Below are 27,889 nucleotides of genomic sequence, written 5' to 3'. Positions count from 1 at the left end.
TATGGAATCTTGGAAAATAAAAAAAGTTATTTTTGGCTCCTTTTAATTTACAAAATTACCTTGTCGTGTAAGTGGTTGCACTCCAGTACTTGTGTCTTTATTGGTTTGAATTTCTCCTCTAATTGAAGGCACGGTAATGGCTGTCCTTTGAGATATACAGGCACTCACTTTCTACACCAGGCTGCCCTCAAGCTCCATGGACACCTGCATTAGCCCTCCAAGTGGTGGTATTATAGGCATGTCTCTTCATACCCATGGCCTTGAACCTATTTTAACTATTTATTAATTTTTGAATTTTTGATTGCTTTTCATTATTTTCTTCCTTCCCTCCCTCCCTCCCTCCCTCCCTTCCTCCCTCCCTTCCTCCCTCCCTCCTTCCCTCCCTCCCTCCAGATAGGTTTTCTCTGTGTAGCTAGCCCTGATCTTCCTGGAACTTGCTCTGTAGACCTGGCTGGTGGCAGATTCACAGAGATCCATCTGCCTCTGCCTCTCAAATGCTAGAATTAAAGCCTGAGCCACCACTACCACTGTACTTTTTATTTTTATTTTGTGGAAATCCTAATTCATATTTATCCAGTTACTTTTTTATATTGTCTGCTTTTTGTTAGTATCTGTCTTAGTAAGGGTTTCTATTACTGTTGTAAAATGCCATGATCAAACTCAATATGAGGAGGAAAGGGTTTATTTTTGAATGAAAATGAAGATATGATCTAGGTTTGGTTGAGGAGGTTTTTTATTGTAGACAGGAGGGAGAGAACATTCACAGGCATCTGGTAGAGTTCAGGCTGAACAAGGCCAGCAGACTGAATCAAGGGGTAAAGTACTGGGAGGAGCCACGGGGACTGAGTGAGACCTGTCCCAGGTTTCTTTGAGACCTAACAGTTTCATGTTTCAAGGAAGACAGCAGAAATTCAGGCAGGAACCTAGAGGTGGGAACTGATGCAGAGGTCATGAAGGAGTGCTGTTTACTGCTTGCCCCTCATGGCTTGCTCAGCCTGCCTTAATAGCACACATGATCACCAGCTCAGGAATGGGCTTGCCTACAGGCCAGTCTGGTAGGGGTATTTTCTCAGTTGAGGATCTTTTTTTCAAAATGGCTCTTGCATCTATCAAATTTGACATAAAGCTAGCTTGCACACTGTTCATGAGTGGGACATTTTCATGTACAGATACCTCATATTTTGATCATATGCATGCTCCTGTTACCTCATCTGCCCCTCTGTCCTTCTGTTCCTGCCTCCGTCCCTCATTCCCTCCCTCCCTCCCTCCCTCCCTCCCTGTACTGCCCTTCTTATTTTCCTGTGTTTTTCTTCCTGTATTCTACCAAGGAGAAAATACTTGATACTTTATTTGTCTGGTTTATTCCATTTAACTTGGTTGTCTCTGGTTCTGTCTGTGTCCTCCAGATGAGATGATTTCCTTCTTCGTTGCCAAATGAATTTTCTACCGGTATTTGCCATGTTTTCTTTATCAGTTGATGGGCACATGAGTTGTTTCCATAAACTTGGCTATTATGGATATTGGTGCAGTGAACATGAATATGTAAGCATCTTTACTGTATGCTGCTCTTGATTCCTTTAATATTTACTTAAGGAGTGATAGAGCAGGATCATATGCTAGTTCTATTTTTTAGCTTTTTAGGGTCTCATACAGATTTTCAAAGATATCTCCACTAACAATATATAGTGTACCCTTCCCCAACACCCAGCATGAGCTTTTGGTGTTAGTATTTTTTTTAAAGTTATTGACTAAGTTCTGGATGTTAATCCTCTGTTGAATGAGTAGTCTGCAGAGATTTCCTTGAGTTTTTCTAGCTGCCTTTTTCAGTTTCCTTTGCTTTGTAGAAGTGTTTTCTTTGATACAATCTCATTTGTCACTCACTAGTCCTTCTTGAGTAGTTGATAGAATGGATAGTCGGCCTGTGCCTGTGTCTGTATCTGTATCTTGATGTGTTCTCTGTTAGCAGTTTCAGAGTTACAGGTCCTTGGCTTGTTTTGAGTGGATTTTCAGATAGGGTGAGAGAGATGGCTCTAGTTTCAGTGTTGGTTGTCTGGTTTTCTTAGCACAGAAGAAGGCTGCCTTTTCTCCAGTATGTATTTGTGTACCTTTGCTGATAGTTGGCTGTGAATGGTCGGATTTGTTTCTGACACCTTAAACTGTCTCCGCGGTTATTTTTATTTGAGTACCATACTGCATTTGTCACTGGGGCTTCTGTAGTTTAAACAGGCGCTGTGATAGTTCCAGCAATGTTCTTTTTGCTGAGCCTTGGTATTGTCTTTGGATATTTTGGCCACCAGTAATAAACATTGCTTATCAATATAGCATATTGCCTACAAGTGAACCATTTTCCTAAAAAATTGCATTTGCCTTAAAAAAAAAAGCAACACACGATTAGGGATTGTAGGCTTAAAGGACAGGAACCGTGGAACAGTGGTGGTCTGCTCAGCATGCTGGTGCTGAGGCTCGGGGATGAGACTGCAGATGCTTACCAGGATGCAGTAAGCTTGCTTGTGTAGGCCGCACAGCTTTGTCCATTGAAGAGAATGCTCTGGGCTCACTCATTAACATGCACGTCTTTTAAAGGTATATTCATTTAGTTGTCCCATTTCATTGTTTTATAGTGAAGGAATTTAATGTTCTTAGATTGAAAATTACCTGTATTTGGATATATAGCTTTGTTTTTTGTATGTGACAGTTTGCCTGTATTTGGTAAATATACAAGAATGGGGGCAAGGACTACTTTTAGTTTGTTTAGTCTTGCATTTTGATAATTTTTTTCCCCCAATTGTTCTTTTGTTTTTTTTTCAAGACAAAGTTTCTCTGTGTAGCCCTGGCTGTCCTGAAACTCATTCTATAGACCAGGGTGGCCTTGAACTTGAGATTCATCTGCCTCCTGCCCTGCTATTAAAGGCATTCATCATGGACTGGAGAGATGGCTCAGTGGTTAAGAGCACTGGCTGCTCTTCCAGAGGTCCTGTGTTTAGTTCTGAGAACCCACATGGTGGCTCACAACCATTTGTAGTGGGATCTGATTGATGCCCTCTTCTGGTGTCCATGAAAACAGAGCAATCCTATACGTTAAAAAAGAAAAAAAAAAAAGGCATTTGTTCACTTCATGGCTTCCAGGAAATCATCCACTTGATACAGTTTTATTAAGTGAAGTACAAAAAAAAAAAAAGTAGGTTTGTGTGTGTATGTGTAAGTAAGTGTAAACGTTAGTAGATGTAGGAGCACGTGAACATCTCAGTAAAAAGACAGAATTCAATTTTCATTCATTTAGTTGAGCTTTAATAGTATATGATGATAGTTCTTCAGCTTCCCTCAATATGTGGGCAATCAATTTTTTGAATGCTATCATTCTGTTATCAGAAATGATGGATTCTTTCTGAACCTGTGATTTTTTTTCCCCACAGCAAAGCCCTAGACTTTCTTTTATAAAAAAACTTGTGTGCATTGATGTTCTGCCTCCTTGTCTGTCTGTGTGAGGGTGCGGATCCTCTGGAACTGGAGTCACACAGTTGTGAGAGGCCATGTGGGTGCTGGGAATTAAACAGCGGTCTTCTGGAAGAGCAGCCAGTGCTCTTAATGGCTGAGCTTTCTCTCCAGCAATGGGCAAGCAATTTTTTATTTCTGTCTTTAGTTGTATAAGTATAACATAGCTGAGTGTGTTATTCATTCCTACAATTCCATATTTGGGAGTGTGTGGCCAGCCTGAGCTGTCTCTTATAAGACCTTATCTACAAAAATAGTGTAATATTGTACATTAAGAGTGATTCCTAGCCTGGCAGTAGTGACTCATGCCTTTAATCCTGTCACTTGGGAGGTAGAGACAGGCAGATCTCTGAGTTTGAGGCCAGCCTGGTCTATAGATCAAGTTCTAGTACAGCCAGGGATACATAGAACAACACTTGTCTCAAAAAACCAAAAGAATCCCCGTTCCCCCCAAAAAGCAATTTTTAGCGGGGTGTGGTAGTACATGCCTTTAATCCTAGCATTTGAGAGGCAGAGGCAGGTGAATCTCTTGAGTTTGAGGCCAGCCTGGTCTATAGAGCTACTTCTAGGACAGCCAGGACTAAAAACATAACAGTTTTTGTTTTTTATGCATAGTCTCAGTTTATGTAGCGGTTATGTTCAGTATAAATGCTCTAATATATTTTTCTATATTATAGTCTTTAATCTGTTAATTGTATAATGTTTTTTTGTAGATATTTCACATTGAAATAATTTGTTTTTCTATTAAAAACAGTGAAATCCATTTCTCTCTGTGTATACACACGTACACTTTTACCAGTTAAGTAGTTTGTGAAATTCTTAAAATTATTTTTAGATTTAAATATCTTTAGCCAGGGTGTGGTAGCAGACACCTTCAACACTTGCAGGGCAGAGACAGGTGGATCTCTGAGTTTGAGGCCAGCCTGTCTACAGAGTGAAATTTCAGGACTGCCAGAGAATTCTTGTCTTGAAAAACCAAGCCAAACAAACAAACAAACAAACAAAAAACAAAACAAAACAAAACAAAAAAACAAAAACAAAAACAAACGAAACCAAACCAAATGAATATCTTTGGGACAGGTCCTACTGCATTGCCCAGCTGGCCTCTTCCCTGATGGCCGTGCTGCACCAAAATTCTCTCCTTCCACTAACATTTTGTTCTATACATATTCCTAGTAGAATCTAGTTTTTGTGCCTTCTAAGACATGTATACAATTCAGTTTAACTCAGTGACGCAGCTCAGTTTTTGTAAGAGAATGTATACATTTTAGAAGGACAAGTGAATGGAATTTAAAGGCAAGATGGTTACCATTCATAATACAGACCCTGAAATACAGCATCTGAATCTTATTTCTCTATCTGTTTTTCATTTTCTTTTTATGGCTTCTTTGTTTTGTGGTGCTGTGGGAATCATGCATGCCAGGCGCGTGCTGAACCCTTGAGGGACTCTCTCCTCTATACTGTTAACTTAATATTTTCACAGTTCTTTAGATGTACTGCAGGGTTCATATCTTTGATTCTTACTTAGAGCAAGGTTTTTGTGCAAAGATGTGTGTTCCTTGAGAGAGTTTGGGAATTATTTATAAACAAAAGTGGGCATACTTTTTTTTGGTAGTAAAGATATAGTTAGGATATTTTATAAATTTCTTGAAGGATGTGCTTGGAGCAAAGTTTAGGCTTGATTTCTTGTGATCCGGTGCACATTGCACTCCTGGTCATTTACCCTTGTTGGCTGTTTGCAGCATTCAGATTAGAATCTGTAAAAACTTGCATATAACCACATGCAAGTTGAAAAGATAGTTGATACTCCATGCCTAATAAAGGGACATAGGTCACTTTTGCCAAGTTTAGGCGCAGACTGAGCCCTCTACTAGTCTCTCTATTACCAGCTCGACAGACACACTGCATTGTATACAGTGGGCTTAGAAAAATTTTAAAGATGGGGTTTCTGTCAACTTTGTCTCAACCCTCTTTCCCATTACCTCATCATGGGCTAACCTTTTCTTCTGTACTTTTTTTCTGACTTCCCTTTTATTTTGTTCTTAGCCCCTTATTGCCAGCTTTTCCCCTTCATGTATAACTTGCTTATAGATGCAGTGTGAATTTTAGGTATATTAATGGACAAAATATATGCTTATTTATTAAACACTTACTTACCTATAACCAAAACAGAACTGAATATTTTATAAGCCTTTTTAAGTCAAAGCTTAACATCTTAAGGCAAGGGATGCTAATAGTGCTTTATTGTTAGTTCTAGTTACTGAATCTATTATTAATCATATAAAATTAGGAGTTTTGACTTTAGTAGAATAGAATTTAAGCAAAAGTCATAGTATTTAGGTTTTTTTTGTCCATTTGTTTTAGATACTCCTATGCAACCCAAGCTTGCTTTGAATTTGTACTAGAATACCCAGTTTAAACTGTTGTAGAGATTGAAACCTTGTACAGGCAAGCACTCTATCAAATGAGTAACCCCCAAGTACTTGTAGTCTTAATAGTCAAACTCTGAGTTGATCTTGATGCTGAGTGTTTTATGTCTTCAGTTTTTAAGTGATACAGCTATGTGTCTTAATATTGTGGTCCTCTACATACAGAATGAAATCCACGTTGAGTACAAGCAAAAGGAAGTTGAAGTTTTGAGGGAACCCCCATTGTCTTAGTTTGGGTTTCCATTGTGAAGAAACACCATGACCAAGGCAACTCTTTAAGGGACAACATTTAATTGGGGCTGACTTAAAGTTTGAGAGGTTCAGTCCATTATCATCATGGCAGGAAGCACTGCATTGTGCAGGCAGACAAGGTGCTGGCGAAGGAGCTGAAGGCAGCCATGAGAAGACTATCTCTTCCACACTGGGCAGAGCTTGAGCACCTGGAGCCCCAAAGCCCGCCTACACAGTGATATGCTTCCTCCAGTAAGGCCACACCTCCTAATAGTGCCATTTCCTGTGGGCCAAGCATAGTCAAACCACCACAACCATGAAAATCCAGAGGAAGACTGCACCATTCCTTCAGGTCTGTGCGATCTAAAAACAGACATAGAAACTGAACCGAACCTGCGTAGAGCCACATGGGCGGTTTCAGACCTCTGTGGTCTGGGGTTTGGTCTTTGCCGTGAGCAGTTGTTGCCTTTTATTTCTGTCTGGGTGGACTTGGCCAGTATGATCACAGAGGAAGAATCATTTTGTGTATAGGTGTACAGGTGTAGCTTACTCTTTTAGCTTCTGTGTCTGCTGCTAAGTATGTTAGCTTATTTTCCTAAGGCAAAACTTGGAAATGTGTACCAACTTATTTTTCTTCTAACTCCATTATTCTGGCATAGGCTGTTTATGTATCCTTTAGATACTTAAAAACAAAAAGACAAAACACTGATCTTTAAAAGCATTTCACTTGACCAGTAGCTAACTTAGGTGACAGAACAGATTGTGTTTAATTGACATACAAATTAGATGAGTTATCCGAAAAGGTCAATTCTTAACAGCTCACTGGGTCTTAACCTTCCTGATGCTGGGATCCTTTGGTTCTCATGCTGTGCTGACCTCCACCATCAAATGATTTTCATTGCTACTTCATAACTGTAATTTTGCTACTGTTATGAATTGATCAATATCTGTGTTTTCTTGTGGTCTTAGCCAACCCCTGTGAAGGGGTTGGTTGACCCCACCCCAAAGGGGTTGTGACCCACTGGTTGAAAACCACTGAGGTAGCATGTGTTTTGTTTTACCCTTGAACTTGTGAAATCTTATCTTAGTACATTGCTTGTGGAAAAGTTAATTTTAGTCACAAAGATTAATCTTGTGTCTATTGAATACTTTTGTTTTTAGATTCTGTTTCAACTTTAAATGTACATCATTGCTGGTTTAACTTGAATTAAGAATGCTCTGTGTTTTAAAATGAGCTGTAAATTAATTGAAAGACAAAGTTGATTTTAATAAGCTTAAAGCTGCTCTCTTACCACACACACACTTATTTACTTATTTATTCATTCAGAGATAGGCTCATATATAGCCCAGGCTGGGTTTCACCTCTTGATCCTTCTTCCTCAGCCTACCAAATGCTGGGATTGCAGGTATGTGCCACCACACTGTCCCAGGTTCCTTTATTTTGTCATGCAAACACTGTAAGTTTGTTAAAATCCTTCTACTATAGCAAAGTTCTAAAATAACTGTAAGAACAATGGCTCCACATTTAGGTAGATTTTTGTTTTGTTTTGTTTTTCTTTTCTGTTGAGATAGGGTCTCATGCTTTGGTCTGACTTGGGAGGGTGATTTTGAACTTGTTACTATCCTGCCTCCACTTCTTGAGTGCTGGGATTCTAGAGTCATGTGCTGCTTTACCCAGTTCATGAGTTGCTGGGAATCATGTATGGTAGGCAAACAAAACTATCAACTGTTTACATGCCTAGACCACCCCTTTTAAAAATAACAGTATTTATTAAGATGGAATGTATGACAGGCTGCTCTCGAATTCACTGTGTAGTTGGGGATAACTTGAGTGTAAGATGCTCCTGGCACCATCTCCAGAATGGTGGGATTATGGGTTTGAACTACAAAGCCTGGTTTTTATGGAGTGCTGAAGATCAAACCCCAGGGCTTCGTGCCTGCTAGGCTTACCAGTAGATCTATCTTAAGTCTCAGAATTTGGGTTTTTTAATTATCTCAAGACTGTTAATTAAAAAGGTTAGATTTTTTTTTCAATTTATTGTACATTAAATGTGCAAAAGTTGGGAGTGGGCGGTGCTCATCGGTTGAGAGTGTGTGCTCCTCTTGGGGAGGACTCAGGTTTGGTTTCCACATCAGTGTCAGGCCTGTAATCCTCTCCGGGAAATGGGATGCTTCTGACCATCAAGGACGCCTATATTTAAGTGCACATACACCTACACACATACACATAATAAAGAATAAATCTTTTTTTTTTTTTTTTTTTGTTTTTTCAAGACAGGGTTTCTCTGTGTAGCCCTGGCTGTCCTGGAACTCACTCTGTAGACCAGGCTGGCCTCGAATTCAGAAATCCGCCTGCCTCTGCCTCCCAAGTACTGGGATTAAAGGTGTGTGCCACCACCGCCCGGCTAAGAATAAATCTTTTCAAAAGTGAAAAAATTAATTAATTTGCTTCAATTTGCATTATTGTAAGTATATCAATAGGTTATAATTATATCTGTGTTACATATCCCTTTTCCATAACATAGTGGAGGTAACATAAGATTATAAACTACTATGTAGAATACATTTATATATGTATGTATATATTCATATATAGCCATATATCTATTTATATCTAATATAGATACATTTATACCTATATCTATATACATCTCCCTGAGAATGGATGGATGGAGATGTATATAGACATATGTATAAATTCTGATGTCTAGAATTTAAACTCCCAAATCACTTAAGTTTTGTAGACACTCTGGGAGTTGAGGCATATGGTGTCTTGTATTTGAGGTAGATGTGGCCAGGTTATCAGACTGTACCTTCAAGCATCCATTGAGTCATTACAGATAGTAGATCTTGGGGGCTGCTGCTGAGGCAGAGCCTTGTAGAAGACAGAGATGACACTGCATGGTAAATTGCTTCATGCATGAAGATCAGAGGATTTATGAAAAGCATCTATTTTGTGTTGTAATGTCAAATGCTATATCAAATCACTGTGTTTTAACTACTATTTCCATGTTCTTTTGCTGTATTCCATTACCTTTTTTGTTGTTGTTGTTTTGTTTTTTGTTTTTGAGACAGGGTTTCTCTGTGTAGCCCTGGCTGCTTTGGACTTACAGTGTAGACCAGGCTGGCCTTAAACTCAGAGATCCACCTGCCTCTGCCTCCCAAGTGCTGGGATTAAAGACATGTGCCACCACCACTGAATCTAAAAGTTTACAACTTTTAATGACAAAAGTATGTTGGTAATTGCTAACACATCTTTATTTTCACATGTTTTGTAAGTAGTATATATTAGCATTACATACGTAAAGGGAGAACTAAGTATTAAAACAAGCACCAAAATTGAGTCTTAGGTGTAGTGTATGGTAGAGTACTCCGGGGTGTTCTGGGCTTAACTTTTAGCAGTACGTCTCATGACTATCTTTCACTTCCTACTCTGCCAAAAAGAGGGAGGGCAGTGGAGAAGACCTGCCCTCCCTTCTCCCCTACCCCTTTTAGGGTCTTGTCATGTGGTGTGAGAAGGGAAGGATATGCCGCACTTGTCACTAGCCACCCATTTCCCTTATAGTATAGTTCAGGTGCGGGTGACAACCATGTTTTAAAAAGGTAACTTGTTTTGTGTTATGAGTAAGATCAGATTAGATCTGAAGTGCTAACTGTTAGGGCAGGGTGCTAGCAGTTTACTTATTTATATAATTGACTGTTTTCTTTGTGTGTGTTGCCTCCCCTATTTAGATTCTCCGTAGGTTCACGTTAAGAGAAGACCATGGAGCTGTATGAGTCAACGTATTTCGTTGTCCTTATCCCTTCAGTAGTTATTACCGTCATTTTCCTTTTCTTCTGGCTTTTCATGAAAGAAACATTATATGATGAAGTTCTTGCAAAACAAAAAAGAGAACAAAAGTTGATTTCTACAAAAACAGATAAAAAGAAGGCAGAAAAGAAGAAGAATAAAAAGAAAGAAATCCAGAATGGGACTCTTCATGAATCTGATTCTGAGCATGTACCTCGGGACTTGAAATTATCCGATGCTTCACCCGTGGAGAGTGAACAGTTTGTACCTGCTCCATTGAATGTGGCAGAAACTTCCAGTAGTGTTAGGGAAAGAAAGAAGAAGGAAAAGAAACAAAAACCTTCACTTGAAGAGCAGATCATCAAAGAAAGTGATGCATCAAAGATTCCAGGCAAAAAAGTAGAACCTGCCCTAGTTACAAAACAGCCGGCCCCACCCCCCGAAGCAGCTGCCTTGAAGAAGAAAGCGGGGCAGAAGAAGTCTAAAAATGGAATCGGTACATAATCTTTTTAACTCATCGCATGATTATATGTAGTGGTTCTGAAAGAGATCTTTCACCTCACTGTTTGCTTTTGTTAGCATGAATTGCTGATAAAAATTACCAGGAATAAACACTTTACATTTCACCTATTACTAGATAAAGATTCACTGGAAATTTATAAAACTGACTTTGTGGCTTAGTAGCTTGTAGTTATTAACAGTGACATGTTAGTGAACACTTTGTAATCAGTGTGATAGTTGAAAAGGTGAAACATTGTTTCTCACGTTTGATTCAGTTTTCAAACATTTATTTATCTGGAAGCACTGGGCCTTCAGAGATGAGTCACAAAGCAGCTGTAGAAGCTAGCATAATAAGTCCTGATGGTGGAAAAATGTCACATGATCTGGGTCTCAGGACTTCAAAGGTCACTTGGAGTATGCAGTGCCAGGCATTAATTTTAAAGCTTGGTAAAATGCTGGCCAGTTTTGTGTGTGTTTGTGTGTGTGTGTGTGTGTGTGTGTGTACGTACACATTTATATTGAAAATACTTGAAAAATGATTGTGTCTGTGAAAGTATATAAAAGAATGTCTGTTTTCAGTATAGACAGTCTTAAAATTGCCATTATTTTATAGACAGTACAGCAAACTATTTACTTAGATCAACTTTGTATAATATAAGTAATCTAGAGGTGTTTCAAGTATACAGGAGAAGTATGTGGGTTATATTGAAATACAGTGAATGACTGTATGTAATTCTGTAAGGGAGTTGAGCAGTCTCAGGTTTTGGTATTAGTGATGCTTTCTAGAACCTATTTCCCTCATGGATGTCAGAGGACAAGTGTACAGTGGAAAGTTTCTGAGAAATGACAAGTGATATGTAGAGCTGCAGAGAGTTGGCATTGTATGAAGGGACTGAAATCCTTTGTGTATCCTTATTTATAGTGTTATTGATTACATTGGACTTAAAAGACTTGCTTGCAGCAATGATCACATAATGCCACCAGAAAAATAATAGTGAATGCTGCATGCCTTAGAAAGGAGAATGTGTAGGCCAGTGATAAATGTGATTTATGTAGACACATAGAAGAAATAATATAAATGCAGAAGCCAAAGCAATAGTAATTCATGGAATTTATGGATACAGGGCTTACAGAGGAGGCCGTGCCTAAGTTGTCTTTAGGGCTGAGTCACTTTACCAAGTAAATACTGGGTCTCGCCCTACATGGACAGAAAGCTATTTGTTAGGACTCAGGGGAGGTATGTGACTCCAGAGTATTGTTAAGAGTGTAGTGAACAAAGCTGAAAAGGTCATGATAGTCCTTGTAGACCACCGTTAGGAAATGGGCCTTAGGTTAGTTACTGTTGGAGATTTTAGTCAAGTTAATACAGTCAGGTTCATCGGTCTGTCTGTCTGTGTCTGGCTATACTGTAGTCTACTGTAGAGGAATGGTGATTTGAGGGATGTTTGCATTTGATTTTTATGTATAATATATGTATATACATTTTTTTTGATTTTTTTCAAGACAGTATATACATATTTTAAAAATTCTATAAAATTAAGGATTTATCTTTTATGTGCTTATGAATATGAGTATTTGCCTACATGTCTGTCTGTGTACCACTTGCATTCCTGGTGCCCTCAGAAGCTAGAAGAGGGTGTCAGATTTCCTGGAACTAGAGTTACAAATGATTGTGAGCCACCATGTGGGTCCTGGGAACAGAAGAGCAAAAAGTGCTCATACCTACTGAGCCATCTCTCCAGCCTCTAATTAGATTTTTATCTTAGAAAGTGTTCTTGGGAAGAATTTATGAGAACAGATTCCATGGGGCATTTTCATGTGGCAGAAAGACTGTTCAGTGTTGCAGAGATAATCAGGGCCAGAATATGGCAGTGCCAAGGGGAAGGAGGGCAGAGAGGTGCACAAGAACGACAAGACCAGCCTCATAGCAGTGTGGGGATAAAAGGAAGATCAGAACAAAGGAGACTGCGGTTCTAAGTTAGATTAGAGTTGGCAAACTGCAGTCTCAGCTAACTCATCCTGACTCGTATTGCCAAGAATATGTTTTACAGAATAATTGGGGAAGGATCAAAGAATAATAATACTTGGGGAAATGTAGGAATTATCGATTAGACTTCAGTGACCATACAGTTTTGCACTCAGTCACTTCTAAATTTCCTGTGACTAGCTTTCACAGTGGTCCATAGTGAACATTTATGGTTGTGGCAGAGCATGTAGTGGCCTGCAAAGGCTAAAACGCTTGTTCTCTGGTCCTCAGCAAACGTTTTCCAATCAGCAATTAGGACATGTTTGTCAGCTGTAAGGCAAGGAGACATTGGAGAGCCTGACTGAAAAGAGAAGGGAGTGCTTTCGGTTTGTTTCAGGTCCTTGTGATTGCACTCTTAGAGACAGCAGCCCAGGTGCTGTACAGTGTGAGGGCCGGGTGGAATGCAGGCTTAGCCTCCTGGGACTTGGTCATTAAGTCAGTGACTGTGAAAAATGCCAGCATGTGGTGCTCCTGAAAGCAGCCCACAAAGGAAGCTCCAAAGGAGTGAAGAAAAGTATGGAGCTGAGTGTTCTGGTTGTTGTTGCCATTGTTCTTTTGCGACAGGTTTCTCTGAGGAGCCCTGACTGGCTTGGGACTCGCCTTATATTCACAGAGATCCGCCTGCCCTTGTCTTCAAGTGCCATCATGCCCAGCTGGAAAAAATTTTTTTAATTGCAGTAAAATTTGGGCCAAATTTGAAATAATCCTTTATTGGAGTGGGCAGGATAAAAATTAGGCTGCAATTAGTGGTCTGTAGAAAAGAAAGTACCAGTATGTTTTTTTGTCCATATAGAAAGGAATGGATATGGGATGTGGGAATTGTACCAGTAGGGAAGGTTTTTATCTTTAAAATGACAGGTGACCATACAGTGGGCTGGTATGGCTCTGAAATGAGAGAAAAGGGCCATGTACATTAAAGATTTGATATTGTAGAGTAAGGAAGCTGGGATGAGATGTTTGTAGTGACAGAGATTAAATCTAAGACTAAACTTTTTGTAGTAAAGCATTCTAGAGATTATTAATTTCTTTTCTGGTGTGTTCATTGTTTGTTTGCTGTGATAATTTTTGTCCCACTTATATTGAATAAAGATGAGCAAGATAAAAAGGTGGAAATGCTGATGGCACCTTCAAAAAAGCAAGAAGTATTACTTTTTAATCAAGACACTAAACAAGAAGGTGGACCAGGGAAGAAGAAAGGCTTGTCAAAGAAGCAGAAGACAGAGAACGGTGAGCTGTGTAGACGTGTGTTTTACAAATGCTGATTATAGAGAGGTGTGGGCAGCAGCTCTGGAGACCCCACATGCTCTTCACCTCTAAAGTTCTCTGCAACCTTACACTTGCACTGCTTAATAGATGTGCTAAGAACTCTTGTGTTTAACTCTGTAATTTTAAAAGGGCAGAATATTTGTAAATATTCATAGTTTTGAAAAATAAGTTTGTACAATGTATATAGAATAAAAGTATTCCCCAAATATTTATACTTAAAAATTTGCAAACATATTTTATTATAATTTACTAACCTGTTACTTGGACACACTAATACTTTTTTAAAAAGTTACTCATTTTGGTGTTTTGTCTCTGGATGCCCAGGCTGTCTTCTAACTCACCATGTAGTTGAGGATGACTCTGAACTTCTGATTTCACTGCCTCCAGCTCCCCGGTGCTCTGTACAGGTGTGAGCCGCCAAGCCTTGTTGGTTCAGATTCTGTGTGGTGTTGAGGATCGAACCCAGGGCTTTTAGCATGCTAGATGAGCACTCTGCCACCTGAACTACAGCTCCAGCTCCAGGAATGGGCTTTAATGTGACATGGTCATTGTGAAGTTCCATTTCTATTTATATGTAGATGTTTGTTTCTTTGATCATGTATATCTATTCCATCCTTCCTTGTCTTAATGTCTCTCCTTATTCCCTTGGTCTGCTTCCTTTCCCTTTTTGGTTGTGCTTCTACTTTCAAGTTTTTAAGATTTTAAAAATGAGAGAATATGTGTAATATTCATGCTTTTAAAATATCAGTTGAAAATAATTCACATATGTTAGATCTGCATCACCCTGCATTTCTTATTCTTTCCTATATTACATTTGCATGTGCTGATGGCAGGCATCCAGTTAAAAGTGACAAACAGTCTGATATATCTCAGAATTTACCAGGGAAAGCTTGACTCTAAGTTGATGGAGATTAAATAGCAATGCTTTCACAAGTAGTACTGGGCTGTCATATTATTCAGTAGCTAGAAAACTAAATTTGGAAAGAGAAATGATGAAATTTTATTTCCATTAAAATTATGATGTATCAGACAAGTTATCAGACAAGCTATGAGACAGTATTAGCTGCCTATGTTTGATACAATTAAACTTTACTAACTTTAAGTAAGACATAGGAATTAATGCAAATCTCCTTATGGAGAAGGCTGTAGAAGATCAAATTCAGGGCCTTATGCATGCTAGGTAAATAGATTAACAACCGGGCTGCATCCTCATGCCTGAAAGTTTGGTTTTAAAGGAATGTAGTGAGATTTTCATTTCAGTAGAGATATTTGTTATCTCTAAACAACATATTTTTGTTCAGATTCTTATTAGAGTTTCTCACATTGGGAGAAAAACACAAAATTGGGAGCAAAATCTGTAGGCTTCCTTCTATTTCTTTTCCTTTTTTGAAGATAAGGACTGTGTAACCTTTGTTTTCCTGGAACTCACTATGTAGATCAGGTTGGCCTCAAACTCAGAGATCCATTTGTCTCTGCCTCTGGAGTGCTGGGATTAACGGCATGTGCCACTGTATCCAGCCCTTCCTGTGTTCTTGATAACCATAGTAAGGTGTGCTGTAAAAATTAAAGGCATACCTATTGGAATGAGAAACTACTGGAAACAAAAATGACTGAATTTGTACCTAGCATAGGAAAGAGACTGAATTTAAAACGAACATGTGTTGGCTGGAAAGCATACAGAAAGCTGTGGGTTTAATCCCAGCACTACTGAAACTAGACATGGAGGTGAGTGCCTGGGTAATCAGAAGTTTAGAGTCCTCCTGCCACTTGTGAGGTAATTCAGTATCATCATAAATAAAAATGGACTTCCTAAGAGTACTAATGAAATGAAACAGGTTATCTTCTGTTCAGACAGAGACATGGAGTGGTGTTGTAGCACATCTGTAATTTCTTCTTTCAGGAGACTGGGGCATGATGATCTGTGTTCAGGATTATCCTGGGATGCATATTGACATTTCATCTTAGAACAGAAGACAACCTCAGATAGATTGAACAAGAGTTAGGTAGCTAAAGGATAGATTGAAGAAGTTTTCAGCACTATTAGAGAAGTTACACTACCCATTTAACATGACTTGAGTGATTTCAGAATAGTAAACTGATACTTTAGAAATCATGTTAAATGTAAAGTGGGAATTTGAAACTAATTGAGCTAATAAGAGATTTTAGATTCACTGCATTTGTAATTAAATTTAAGTGTGCCTGTACATTGTTTAATTACTTCATTTAAACAACTGAATAATTAGAATGTTCTCACTTAATTTGCAGTCTTGGTGGACGAACCCCTTCTTCATGCAACTACTTACATTCCTTTGGATAATGCCAACTCAGATCTCGTGATGGATAAGAGAGAAATTATTGATATGATTAAACCTGATCCTGTAGAAGGAATCCAGAAATCTGGAACAAAAAAGCTGAAGATTGAAACTGACAAAGGTAGTATGCAAAATATTGTGATCTGTTATGTTTTAAAATTATGGATTTGAGTCTTGGCCTGGTGCACATTTTCTCATAAGACTGATGTATTGGAAAAGATCAACGCGTATCCTCGAGGTGAAAGACTTACTGTAGTTCTATAGTTCAGGGCTTCTTAACTTTTAAACACTTGACCATCTTTTGCTTGAGAAATTTTTATGCAATCGTAGGTATATAAAATTGGTATGACAAGAAAACATTTATTGTTAATAAATCAAAGGAATTTGTTTCAAAACAACTCCTTAGTATACATATAACTTTACCATTTGTTAAAGTTATAAGGAAATTTGTATTCTAATGAGATAGATGGGCTTATTTAGTTTTTAAACTTTTTAATGATTTATTTATTTTTAATTTTATGTGCTTTGATGTTTTGCCTGCATGTGTTTCTGGGTGAAGGTTTTGGATCCTTTGGAGTTACAGACAGTTGTGAACTGCTATGTTGTTGCTGGGAACTGGGCCCTGATTCCTTAGAATAGGAGACAATGCTCTTAATTTCTGAACCATTTCTCCAGCCCAGACTTGTCTATTTTTACATAAAGAATTAAATGTTAAGTATTAGGTGTTGCAGAACATCTGTATCTTTTTCTGAGTTGATTGATATTTTGATTTTTAAAATCTGTGCTGAAAATATTGTTTCATATAAAAATGTAATACAAAATGATAGAACTACATTGAGGGTCATTTCAGAAATTATTGAAAATTCTGTCATAATCTTAAACCAAAATTCATTTAACATTAAAAAGACAAAAACAACCCCCCCCAAACCTAAAGTAGACAACTGAAACTGCATTAAAAAAAAAAATCAGTCATCCTAACAATATAATCCTAGACTATTTTGATGCTTTACTTGCTGAAGAATGATAATAAGAGAGTACCATTTATCATTTTCTGTCATTAAACTGTTGTTTCTCTAAGAGTAGAGGACTTTATATGTACTGTAAAGACACTGAAGTTTGTTTTAGACACTGTACTGTTAGGTTTTTTTTTTTTTTTGGACACAAGCTAGCATAATTTATTTAGGAAGAAGGACCCTCAGTTGAGAAAATGCATCCTCCATCAGACTGTCCTGTATGTAGGGGAGTCTGTGGGGTATCTTTTTGATAGATGTGGGCAGGCCCAGCCTTCTGTGGGCAGTGACACCCTGGGCAGATAAGGCTGAATTGTTTAAGAAAGCAGGCTGAACAAGCTACAGTAAAAAAGCCAGTAAGCAACTTTTCTCCTGACTTTCTTCAGTGATAGACTATGATATAGAAGTTTGTAAATGCCAGAAGAGGGTAGGTGATCTCCAATAACTGGAGTTCCAGATGACTTTGAGCTTGCATGTGGATGTTGGGAATTGAACCTTGGTTCTTTGGAAGAGTAGCCAGTGCTTTTAACTGCTGAGTCATCTCTCTAGTCCCTATAATAGACTGTTTTAGCTGGGTACATTCCTGTACTAATAATACTCTGGAGAGTGAGAAAGAGGTTTCTAAGTTCAATACTAACTGGGGCTACATAAAGAGATACTGTCTCAATGTATATTTAAGAGCAATTTTAAGTTCATATTAAAATTGGGTAAAGGGGGGTTATAAAGATGACTTGTTTTTTAAAGAGCACTGGCTACTCTTTTAGAGGGCCCAGGTTTAATTCCTAGCACCCACATGGCAGCTCCCACTTGTCTGTAACTCTAGTTCCAAGGCTTCTGCTATCCTCATACACACACACACACACACACACACACACACACACATGCAGGCAAAACACTAATATTAGACATAAAATAAATTATTTTAAAAATTGAGTAGGAAAGGCAGAGTTTTTATTTACCTCTTCATTCCACATGTGCCCAGGATTGTTTTTTTAAAACATGCAGTGCACCTTGACATGTGAGAAAGGCTTAGGCTGGCTGCTTTGGGTCTGGGGAGAAGTTCCTTGAAGAAAGGGAGCTTCTCTAGGGAGCCCAAGAGGATTAGAGTAGGTGAAGCTCAGAGATGTTTTATTCATACAGCATTTTAATGTCAGAACTGCTTTATATATTTGATCTTTTAAGAAGTAGATTGCATTGTTATAATTATCCTAGACTTAGTTCTCATCTGTGGAGTTTGGTTTACTCAGTCTGGATTAATAGTTAAATGAGGATATTGTGACTACACCTGGTGCAGGTGTTAGCATTTACTAAATGCTTAAATGATTTTAAGAGTGAGGGCCCGGCTAGTGAGATGCCTTAGGAGGTTAGAGACTCTTGCCGCTAAGCCGGGCGACTGAATTCAAGCCTCGGGATTCATTTCAGGAGCAAACCATCTTAGACAAGTTGTCATCTGACATGTGTGCTCTACTCACAAACAAACAAACAAACAAACAAATAAAATAAAACATAAGAGCATGTTGGTAGTTTAGTATCCTGCAGTCTGGGAAAACGTGTAGGCAATGTAATTTCCCATGGTACAGACGATAAGCATTATTGTTTTTTTCCTCTTGACTAAAGAGGAACTAAACAAGTAACTATTGTTTCTTGACCTAAAGTCTGTTTTCTTATGGTTATTGACTTTATGGGTCAGGGTTTTTTTTTTTTTTTTTTTTTTTTTTTTATGTTTGTTTGTTCAAATTATTGCTTGTGTCTCTAATGCTAACGTTGCCCTCCTTTTGTTTATAATTAAGAAAATGCTGAAGTGAAATTTAAAGATTTCCTTCTATCCTTGAAGACTATGATGTTTTCTGAAGATGAGGCTCTTTGTGTTGTAGACCTGCTGAAGGAAAAATCTGGTGTGATAAAAGATGCTTTAAAGAAGGTAAGCAGTTTTGATTGGCATAGTTGTGAACAATTTCTATGTTTACCAAGTGAGGCATGCTATAATAATATTTATATTTCTGTTCCTAATACCCTTTAACTACTTCTGTATGTTCTGAAATGCTTTAGTCATTTCATATATATTCATGCTAGTTTATGAACTTGCTTAGACAACCAGTCTTTGAGTCATCTGCTGCTCTGATAAAAGCTAATTGTTCAAAAAAGGCAAAATGATTTTTATGGTTTTGCAGTCATTTGGCTCTTAACTAAGTTGGATCATGCTTTGCTTTAGCTAGAAGTTTTGATGAAGTAATAATACCAGCTGATAAACAGATAGTAAATACTTTGTAATTAAAGATTGCACATTGGAAAGACCCTACAACCTTTTGTCCAGGGTTAGAGTTTCTCTCTGTATGTGATGTGTCTTTGCAAGAATACATGGTTTTGGGCTGGGGAGATAACTTTAGTCCATAAAGTTCTTGATACACAAACCTGAGAGTCTGAGTTTGATCCTAGAACCAGCCACTGGGTATATGGCTTGTCACCATCATTTAGTGGTTAGTAGTCTTGTTTCTGATCTCCAGGGACTCATGTAAAATACTAGGTACAGTGTCATGTGCCTGTAGTCTCAGTGCTGGGGAGATAGAGGCAGGAAGAGCCCTGGGAAGGATTTGTGGTGCTCACTAATTTGCTAGCTAGCCAGCCTAGCTGAAGTAGTGAGCCTTAGAACAAATAGAAATGCTGCAAAAAAAAAAAAAAAAAAAAAAAAAAAAAAAAAAAATCCAAGGTTGATGGCTATCCTGAGAAATAATATCTTAGCTTGACTACCCCTGACCCCACCCCTACCACTCTTTATGTATAACTCCCCTCCTCAATGTCTGACAAAAACAAAACAAAAACCAACAACCCCCCCCCAACCTACCAAAACCCAAAAAACAACAAAGTTAAAAACTTGTAAAATAATAACCTCAAAAACAAATCCCCGTGCAACTAATGCTTTTATGGTTCATGTTCACTGTATATACTGTTGCATATCCTTTGTCATATAGAAAAGTGCCAACTTTGTAAGTGTTAGCTTGTATAAGAGATGACCCGGTATCTGGTATTCAGTGTTAGATGCCTGACTTAATTTTCTTTATTTTCAATCATGGTACACACACACATACTGTCCTCATCTACCTACTTAGGTGTGTTTATAACACAGTTGGACTTTATCTTGAAGACCACTCTAGTGTGAGTTCTCACTGTCACCTGCAGTAGTGTGAGTCTGGTTTGGATTTTCCTTAGACCACTCATCTGGTTTCTGTGTGCCTGTGAGGAGATCATCGGGCCGTAGATCAGTTATCTACTTACTGTTAGAGCCCTGTTAGTGCTTTTCTCTGTGTGCAGGCTAGTACACTTTTCATTAGTTTTTCCTTTGTAGCTGTGTTTAGTGACATCTTTCTTAAACTTCACTGCATTTTACTAGAACTAGCTCTTCTCTGGTTCTTCTAAAGCACAAGTCTCTTCTTTCTCTTTCTTGCCAGTATCACTTTTTCAAGTGTGCCTTACTTGATAACTAATTATTTTAGAGCTGTTTTATTAGAAACTATGGACTTTTTCTTGTCGAAGCATTCAAAGCCTGGCCATACTTCTAAGTATGTTAACAGTACACTCAGAAAGTCTGACATTTTGTGTTGTGGTATGCTAGCTGGACTGTGGTTTTTAAAAGTGAAGTTTTGAAGGCAATCAGCAGATATAAGTGACTTTAACTATAACTCAGATTGCCCTATTGCAATGAACTTTCTGATGGTTTTTGCTTTGTTTTAAATTGCTTTTTTTGAGACAGGGTTTCTCTGTACTGGAACTCGGATCTGTAGACCAGGCTGGCCTCACTCAGAGCTCTGCCTGCCTCTGCCTCCTGAGTGTTGGGATTAAAGGTGTGTGACAGCACCGCCTAGCTAGCTTGGTGTTCTTGATTGAACAGTTTGTTCTTTAGTTCACTTTAGTATAGATAGGTGAATGTATCTGAAGAGTTTTTAGTTAGGTGTAGAGTTTTGGGAAAGTTTTGTAGCACATGAATGGTTTGAGGTAATATTACTGCCTAGCTGTAATTGTTCTTAAAATTAAAAACTACTGTTTTAAGTGTCTTATGTTCTTATTAAGGATGCTGCTGCTGACTTATGGAGATAGTTATGTTATGGATAGAGGTACTTTGGAAGCCTTGAAGACTGAATGGGAAGTCAGAATTTCTTTGGTTTTTAGTTAAGGTAGGCCTAGGAAGAAGTTAAATAGTTATTAAGAGTAGCATTTGATTTAGGGCTGGTAAAACTCCAAGTGGAAATAAAAATAGCATTGTCTGGTGGTCTAGTTGTACACAAACAGGAAAGGACACACTGGCGTTAAGTAAATAAGAAATAAAATTAATGCCTTCTTCACTTAGACATTCTATGTTTTTAAAGGACTAAGATGTAAAAGGTAATGAAGACAGGCGAAGGAGAGCCAGTGTTTGCCTGACAGCGATTTCAGGTCTTTCAGTACACTATAGAAAATGTAGTAATTCACTTGAGGTCAGCTCTCCTTCTAACCACGCCCCCCTCCCCCCCATGCCTGCCAGTGCAGGCAGCAGGAGGAAGCTGCAGATAAACACTGCTTGTATTGTGAGAGCAGTTTGATAAAACTGTATGGCAAGAATGTGAAGTTCAGGCTTTGTTTCTGAGGAGAACAGTAAACACATCATTGATGGAAGGCAGTAATGTTAGCTTCACTAAACTGTCATTCAAGTTCAAAGTCAGCAAAATCAGGATTTTAATCTGACAAAACCTTGGATAGAGTTGTCATGAAAACTTGAAAACTCAAGGAAACACAGTTGTGGTCAACAAGTTTAAAGAAGGATGGTGGGACAGCCAAGGCCTGGGCCACCGGGTACCCACAGAGCCAATACTAAAAGTACAGAGGCAGATTAAAAAAAACCAAAAACAAAGAAAAAACCAAAACAAAACAAAAACAAGACTGGCAATGAACTCTGAGGCAGGCAGGAGTAACAGGGAATGTACAGCACATAGAAAGGCTGCCGTGGACAGAGGGTGGAAGAGGATGGAGGAGAGGGGAAGTGAATTGTCCTGATGTGTCCTGTGTGGATATCAGTGAGCTCTCCTTCCTTGTACAGTCTTTGTGCTGGGTGGGGAACAGTGGATTTGTCCAATGTCATCTTTGGTGCTGTTCTGGCAGTGAGGCCTCTGTTCCATTTGGGTCTCCCACATTGCTCCTCCCTTCCCCAACCCCTGCTTGCGGTGTTCTTAGAATAGTAAAGTTGGTCCAATTCATTTCTCTTTTCCTTCATATAGCTTTTAAGACTGTCTTCCAAGAGAGTTCTTGCCTGAAACTGCACTTGTTTCTCACATCAAATGGGACATTGTGGTTTTGTTGGTTGTGTTTTGTTTTGTGTTTTTCATTTGGGAATGGTGCTTGCTGACCTCAGAGAACTGGCGTCTTGGCATGTTGTGACAGAGGTGTTGAGCACCATGTTTGATTGTCACTGCTCTGTTGGTCTTCCCTGTACTGTGCTTTGAGATTACATGTGGCTGCTTCTTGGTGAGAGGTCATGTGATTTCATAGTCTCTTAATTTTTGGAAAAGTAAGGAGGGAAATTACTTGTTTTGAGTTTTGGGCTTATAAGTGTTAGTTCTATACTTTGTTAAAGTATGCTGCTTTGTATCCTACTAACTTTGGAATATTTACTGTCGAAGTGACTTATTTGATTTTATTTGACTAGTGTGGGGCAGTCATTTTATTTTAGATGTGGTACTTCCATTGACCACAGGCTCTTTATGGTAGCTGTTTCACGCTCACAGTTTCATTGGGTCATTTTAACTTACTCATTCCATCCTGATTTCTCAATCACAGTCCAATAAAGGAGAATTGAGTGGTCTTCTGCATCAGCTTCAGGAGAAGGAGAGGCTGCTCACTGCCATGAAGGAAGATGCTGCTGCCACCAAGGAGCGCTGTAAGCAGTTGACTCAGGTGAAGACACTCTTAGGTTCAGGGATGTGCTTCCCGAGTCGGAAGCAGTGAGAGGCTTAAGAAGCACCATGTGCCTTAATTTATTTACATTTATATAGAGTAAAAACAATTTTCTTTTAGGATTTTTATATGGAAGACTTTTGGGCTTATAAGTGTTAGTTCTATACTTCTGCCATTCATGATATAACAAATAAAATAAAAATATTTATTAGTTTAATCAGAATAGCAAAACCATTGTGCTTAGAACACAAGAATTTAAATGGATGTGACGTGGATCTGTTCTTCTGAGAAGCATAATATCCAATTATGTGATTCACGTGAAGCTTTTATTACTTATGTATGGAAAGCCTTGTGATAAATATTTGTACTTTTAAATTCTGCTTCTTTAAAATCTTAGATGTTTTAGTCTGAGTGGTAAAAATCTAACCTCAAACAAACCTTTTTAAAAAATATCTGTGTTGACTTGAGAGGACAGAAGTGGAACTCTAGAGAGAATGTGTCTCCTTCATTAGATAGAGTGGTATAGATAAACGTGTGCAGTCTCATCACCACCCCACAGGGATGAATGGCTCTCAGTATACATCTTTTGTGAGCGTGACTCATAAGAAAAGTCAGTGCAAGCACAAACATGCTATAAGCCTGCTTCCTTATAATTAACTTTAATATATTTTGATGTGAATATCATTTAATACTGTTTTTTGAAGTTTAAAACAAAAAAAAAAAAGGTTGTTGCTTTTTGATGTTTTGTTGTGAGCATACCCTTCAGTGGCTCTTTACTGCTTCAACTCAAGCGTCAGTGTCCTGTACTCTGGGTGTGTATTCTTGGTAACTAAGTGAAATAGCTGCATAAAAATAAATCTGACTGACTTATTTTCAAAATAAAATTCACTTTATTTATTTATTTATTTATTTATTTAATGGTTCTCGAGACAGGGTTTCTCTGTGTAGCCCTGGCTGTCCTGGAGATCACTCTTTAGACCAGGCTGGCCTCAAACTTAGAAGTCCGCCTGCCTCTGCCTCCTCCCAAGTGCTGGGATTAAAGGCGTGCGCCACCACTGCCTGGCTCATTTTTTTAAACCATATTTTATATGGAGTTAAATAAAGTCAGTGCTTTTTTTCCTTGTAGTTTTGGAAGAGTTGTCGGCATTGCAGGCTATCTAAAGCTGGCTGTGTGGCAGAGAATGACCTCATCACACTCCTGATCCCCTCATTGCCCCTTCAAGTGCTGGGGTTAGAGATGATTGCCAACATAACTGTCTTTAGTATGGCACTTTTGTAAAAATACATTTAGTGTAATTCTTTAAAAATAACTGCTAAGTGTATTGTATGTCAGTATAATAGCTTTCAAATATAAGTCTAAAATATGAAACATAAGTATATAAATTCATAAATTACATAAAAGCTTCAGTTTTGTCACAGTTTCTTAAAGCAGGGATGTATTCATACCTTCTGATAACCAAAATTGCTTGTTTTCATTTGCTTGGATATTTGTTCTCAGAGTTTATATCTTTTAATATTTGAATTAGAAAGATAATAAAGCTTTGCTTTCTAACTTAGCCATTTTTAAACTTATTTTCTGCTATAGACATCCTGTGTCTCTTCCTCTAAAAGACAGGCCTGTCTTGGTTCCTATTCTAACACTTCTCCCAGTCTTTTTACTGAACTCTAAAGGAGAGTAAGAAATGATCACTGATCTGCCTTAAAATATTTTTTCTTATAATGACATTAGTATGTAGATTATTTTAGGCTCACAGCCTTTATAATGATTTAATCAAAAGTAATTTTAGATAGAAATAATCTGGTGTCTATAAATACACCTCGTGTGGAGAGTAGGCGCGCTGCAGAGGACTCTCACTTTCTTTCTTTTTAACCTTTGACTTTGCTTTGTACACAAGCCCTGATGGAGCATTCATGATATGTTACTGTTAGAACATTGTCTTGCTTTGGTAATGTCGTAACGATCTCTTCATATACTTATTTTCTGGTTTCCTATTCTAGGAAATGATGTCAGAGAAAGAAAGAAGCAGTGTAGTTATAGCAAGGATGAAAGATCGCATTGGAGCACTAGAAAAGGAACATAATATATTTCAAAACAAAATGCACGTCAGTTACCAAGAGACTCAGCAGATGCAGATGAAGGTATGTTTGGAGTCTTGGAAAGTAAGATGAATTATGTGCATTTGTTTAACTTTTAAGTGCTTTGCCTGGGTTGAGCCATTGACATATAGTGGCTAGCTACACTCACTTTTCTTCATTCTGACGTGCATAAATACTCTGTGTGGGGATAAGATCAGAAGCTGGGAGCTGATAGGCAGTGCACCAGGCCAGTGTTGGTGAGCATTCGTGTGCACTGACCTGGTGGAGTTGGGAAAGATGGGAACGGACTGATCCTAGATAGAAGAGTTGTTAGACACGGTGTTCAGGCTGTGTTGGATCTTTTGAATCAACATTGTCAAGTCAAGCTGAAGGTGCAGGGGGCTAGTTGTAAGAGTTATTACTTGGTGTAATTCTTTATTCCCATCTCTGTAGATAGTGGGGTCACTGGCTGTTTTAGGAATGCTGAATTTTATAGCCAAGGTTGTAGTGAAGAAGAGAGGTAGAAATAACTATGGACCCATTAGAGCATCTTGGATGATTAGAGCATCTGGTCAGCCTTTGAATGAGTTTAGGGAAGCCAGCAGAGTGATTCATTTTAAGTTTTGATGCTCACTGTGGCAGCAAGTGTGGCGAGGGGAATAAAGGGTAACGTTTGCAGGAGCTCACGTCAGAGCAGCCAGACACCTAGATACTGGTAATGAGAACATGAGGTGGACTAATCCACAGAAGCTACATGGGGCCTGGTATTTGAGTGGAGATGGGTGACTCTCCACACTGGTCACTCGTGGCATCTCTACACTTTTCTCCAGTCTCTAAATGTTTCAGAGATCTGGTTCTCATGATCTTTTCTGTGGATCGTTCATTTTAAAGATTTTAGTCAGGTCTGGACCAATGAATTTTTGCTCCCCTCCTCCCCTTTTTCTTTCTTCGGTTCCTTGATGAACAAAGCTTGGATTTGTCAGTTGAGATTTTAATATTTCCCATAATGGAATTCTTCTAAATTGTTAATTTTGTTTGCTTGCTTATGCTTTAGTGCTAAAGGAAAGTACAGATCTGACATTTAACATTATTAATGTCAAGTCTTAAAGATCAAGTGGCTGTACCAAGAACTCTCCACTAGTAACCCTGATAATATAGTTATTTTTGCATTCAGTTCTTAGCTTAGTTATGTATAGAATTATATATAGAATAATTACAGTTTTTACTACTATATTTTTTATATTCTAACTTGTGATTAGTTCCAGATTTTTTTTTGAAATAAATTATTCTTCACAGCTAACAAAGTTCAGTGTTTCTCACAGAAATATCACCAATAACAGAAATGAGTGGCATTGTTAGGTTCTTACTGTCCACTGTTTCTAGTGTTTGTTTTCTTCTGTTCTCTTGTTCCTAAGCAATTTGAGACATTCAACTGACTTCAGTTTTTTAGGACATGTTCTTTTTTTATATTTTAAAGAGCATTTATATTAGGTGTCCGAGTCTTTGCCTGCATTTAAATATATGTACCACATGCATGCTTAGAGCCTTCGGAGGTTAGAGGATTGTGTGGAGCCTCTGCAATTGCAAACGGTTGAGGATCCCATGTAGTGCTGGGAACTACCTTGGGTCCTCTGTTAGAGCAACATGTGCTTTTACCCAGTGGAGAGACATTAGAGCAGCCGCTCACTCAGGTTGGAGGTGAAAGGCTAATTGATGCACTCACTTTGTTTCTGCTTGATGTCTTGTTGGGTCAGGATGTATACATCTATCTATGGAATTTATAGAAGTCCTCTGAAAACTAGAAATGCATACTTTCTTTTTGTTAGCTGAATTGTTAGTAAGATTATCAGCAAATATTCATTTCTCTTAATGGAATTATTTATGTAATAAAGGAAGACAAGTCTTTTATATGACTGTAAGCATTAGTATTCTTTATTGTCTGATTTTATAATTCTGAAATTAAACAATTAGAAGTCAAAGAAATGTTACAATAGTGATTGTAGTGGTCAGGGGTGAATACTAGTTACTTAGGAATCATGTATATGAATGGCAATGATGGTCATATGGCAGGATGGATACGTTTAATACCATTGAACTTTGTACACATGAAAATGGTGGCACCAGCTGTATGGCTTGGTGAGCTTGCTGCCAAGCCTGACAACTTGAGTTCAGTTCCTGGGACTCAGGTGGTAGAGAGAGAACTAATTCCATAATGTTTCCTCTGAACACCACACACACACACACACACACACACACACACACACACACACACATAGCACACATAGCACACAACAAACAGATGTGAGTAAAGAAGATAGTGGCTCGATGGTACATTTTATGTCATTTATGTTACGAAGCACAGTAAAAAAAAACCCAGTGTTGTGAATGTTTTTCAAGTAGATTTTATGGTGTCTGTTAGTTATGCTTAACTTATAACTTTATAAATGTTTGTGGGTATTTATAATGGTTAAACTTTGGATAGCTAAAACTTTTGGGAGGGATGGGGTCTCCATTTGTTGTCCTGGGTGGTCTGTAACTTGCTATGTAGAGCAGGCCAGCCTTAAAACTCCCAGAGCTCTACTTGTCCTTCCTCCCATGTGCTGGGGTTAAAGGCATGTGCCACCTCATCCAACTTAAAACTTTAAAAGTATTGTTAATATAATAATGACATATTCTGGGTTCAGAACAGGACGTCTGTATGATAAGTCTCAAATCATATCTTAGTTCTGAAACTTGATGCATGTTTGGCATCTTACCTCAGGTGTACTTTAATTGATGATCTTGTTAGGTGCTGAGCTGCACAGTTTGTACTTCACATTTATCACTAAGCAGTT

The 27,889-nt window shown here is 38.3% G+C and overlaps 1 protein-coding gene across 41 annotated transcripts in view; it reads left to right on the top strand.

The window, feature by feature from the left end:
• Ktn1 (kinectin 1) overlaps positions 1 to 27,889 on the top strand; it is a 137,708-nt gene that overhangs the window by 59,617 nt on the left and 50,202 nt on the right. For all 41 annotated transcript variants that reach the window (XM_076931151.1, XM_076931158.1, XM_076931159.1 and 38 more), the window contains 6 exons: positions 9,885 to 10,438; positions 13,559 to 13,696; positions 16,001 to 16,168; positions 18,848 to 18,978; positions 22,863 to 22,979; positions 24,978 to 25,118. In XM_076931151.1, coding sequence (XP_076787266.1) covers positions 9,916 to 10,438; positions 13,559 to 13,696; positions 16,001 to 16,168; positions 18,848 to 18,978; positions 22,863 to 22,979; positions 24,978 to 25,118 — 1,218 coding nt within the window. In that variant the 5' untranslated portion in view covers positions 9,885 to 9,915. The remainder of the gene's footprint in view (positions 1 to 9,884; positions 10,439 to 13,558; positions 13,697 to 16,000; positions 16,169 to 18,847; positions 18,979 to 22,862; positions 22,980 to 24,977; positions 25,119 to 27,889) is intronic.

The sequence above is a fragment of the Arvicanthis niloticus genome, chromosome 3 (genome assembly GCF_011762505.2).
Source record: "Arvicanthis niloticus isolate mArvNil1 chromosome 3, mArvNil1.pat.X, whole genome shotgun sequence".
In the NCBI taxonomy this organism is placed as follows: Eukaryota; Metazoa; Chordata; class Mammalia; order Rodentia; family Muridae; genus Arvicanthis; species Arvicanthis niloticus.
Note: the sequence above shows the minus strand (reverse complement) of the source record. Positions and strands in the feature narration are given on the sequence as shown.